Source organism: Sinocyclocheilus anshuiensis, unplaced genomic scaffold (assembly GCF_001515605.1).
Source record: "Sinocyclocheilus anshuiensis isolate Anshui unplaced genomic scaffold, SAMN03320099.WGS_v1.1 scaffold527, whole genome shotgun sequence".
Lineage (NCBI taxonomy): Eukaryota > Metazoa > Chordata > Actinopteri > Cypriniformes > Cyprinidae > Sinocyclocheilus > Sinocyclocheilus anshuiensis.
The window spans coordinates 413,060-415,337 of NW_015548227.1; the positions used below are offsets into that span (position 1 = coordinate 413,060).

Genomic DNA, 2,278 nt, shown 5'->3' on the forward strand with positions numbered 1-2,278 from the left:
ATATACAATTTATTTATTCTTTTTTATTTATTTATTTATTTATTTATTCTTTTTATTTTTATTTTTTTTATGTTTACCTGCTGTAATATAACAGGTGTTGAGCTTTTATTGGGCTGATTTTATATGCACTAATTTTCATTTCCTCTATCCTTATGTTCACAGTGCCTGCTGCTTTAACCATGGACCCCATCACTGCTCACCAGAGGCTCATATTGTCAGACGACTGCACCATCGTTGCATACGGGAACCTGCACCCGCAGCCCCTGCAGGATTCGCCGCGCCGCTTTGACGTTGAGGTGTCAGTGCTGGGAGCCGAGGGCTTCTCCGCGGGCGTCCACTACTGGGAAGTGATGGTTTCCGAGAAAACCCAGTGGATGATCGGTGTGGCCAACGAGACGGTCAACCGCAAGGGCAGCATTCAAATCCAACCCAGCCGAGGCTTCTACTGCATCGACATGCTTCTTTTTAGCAACATCATATGACCCCTTTAATATGTTAAGATCCAATTCATGACTTGATGCTGATAATTGAATTATTGAAAGTTTTATTCACATCCAAGGTGGTAATATGGCCAAAATGTTATTTTAATTTTAATTTTTATTATTTTTATATATTTTAAATATATTTTAAAAACAGATTTAAGTTTTTTTTATAAATATATTTATTTTTAGTTTTTATTCATTTTTATTTTTATTTTTATTTATTTATTTATTGTTATTTTTATTCTTATTTTATAGTTTTCATTAACATTTTGTATTTATTGATTTTTTTTTTTTGATTTCTTATATATATATATATATATATACAATTTATTTATTCATTTTTGTTTTAAGGCGTCCACTACTGGGAAGTGATGGTTTCCGAGAAAACCCAGTGGATGATCGGTGTGGCCAACGAGACGGTCAACCGCAAGGGCAGCATTCAAATCCAACCCAGCCGAGGCTTCTACTGCATCGTCATGCACGACGGTAACCAATACAGCGCTTGCACCGAGCCCTGGACGCGCCTCAACGTAAAGAGCAAACTCGAGAAAGTGGGCGTCTACTTGGACTACCCCAAAGGTTTGCTGGTTTTCTACAATGCCGATGACATGTCCTGGCTCTACACCTACCGAGAGAAGTTTCTAGCTAAACTTTATCCGTACTTCAGCCCCGGTCAAAGTCACGCCAATGGAAAAAACGTGCAGCCCTTGAGAATTAACACCGTACGTTTATAGGAACCCAGACAGCAGAAAAGTTTTGGGGATGAAAAGGAAGAAACTGAATACTAGGCTGTATAATAACGTTTCTTTTAATTTATCTGATGGATGGATTGTGACGGAAGGCTCTGTGGACACCTGGAGTTGGTAAATAAAATGGAGAGCCTTGCACTTTTCTGAGAGGTGCCTATGGGCATTTTTTACATTTTATTCTTGCTAGTCATTTGTAATCTTGCTGTGGCCGGCCTGCTTGCCCAAGATTTCCCAGCTGCTTATTATACACAATACCCCGACTTATATCCCTTCAGCCCCTGCAGGGTCCAAATGCTCCTTTCATGGCTCAAGTCTGGGAAAAAGAGCTTATCCGTTGTGCAGACAGAAATATGAAATGTGTTGCCTGTTTTTTTTGTGCAATAGACTTTGGCGTGTTTGTGGAGTGCGTCAAGCGTCGTACCGCTACTCGACACTGAGGTAGTGCTGTACGAACTTCTTGCTTTATTTTTTCTCAATAACTGCATGAACGGAGAGTGGAATATTATGTCCCTCAGGTCATGCTTATTCACGACGGTGACGGTGTTTGATGCAGTAATCAAGCTCCCAGATGCCCAGCGTGTTTCTGTACACGTGAATGATTGTGTATGTGTTTTTATCACCTTCTAATCGAGATTCAGGACTCGAATGCCGCTAACACATCTGCTGCTACTATAAAAAAGGGGTCATGACTTTGTGCATTTGTACATATCGCAGGAGAGCTTTGCTATATTGGTGAAAAATGTGTCCCTGCACCTTCCTTTTCCCTTTTGTTTGATATCACTTTTATTTATTCATCCTGTACTCACTTTCTAGAACATTCCAGTGTTTGGGGTCCCGGGACATCTCATTAGGATGGTTGAAGGGTCATCTGTCTGCTTTAACGTGTGTAATCAGGTGATAAGAGGGTGAAAGACATTTCCTTTTCCAAGAGATTGCATCTGTTGCTCTTTAGAAAAGTGTTGAAATAGCTGTATTTTTTTATATATATAAATCGAAATTATTTTCACGTAAATAAGGACTGGATCCAATTTTAATGACTTAAAAAAT

General features: G+C 39.3%; 1 protein-coding gene across 1 annotated transcript in view; it reads left to right on the forward strand.

The window, feature by feature from the left end:
* Positions 1 to 2,244, forward strand: part of LOC107654431 (E3 ubiquitin-protein ligase TRIM62-like) — a 6,444-nt gene extending 4,200 nt beyond the window's left edge. Inside the window, exons 2-3 of the mRNA XM_016441480.1 lie at positions 163 to 429; positions 933 to 2,244. Coding sequence (XP_016296966.1) covers positions 163 to 429; positions 933 to 1,216 — 551 coding nt within the window. The 3' untranslated portion in view covers positions 1,217 to 2,244. The remainder of the gene's footprint in view (positions 1 to 162; positions 430 to 932) is intronic.
* Positions 2,245 to 2,278: the final 34 nt, after the last annotated feature.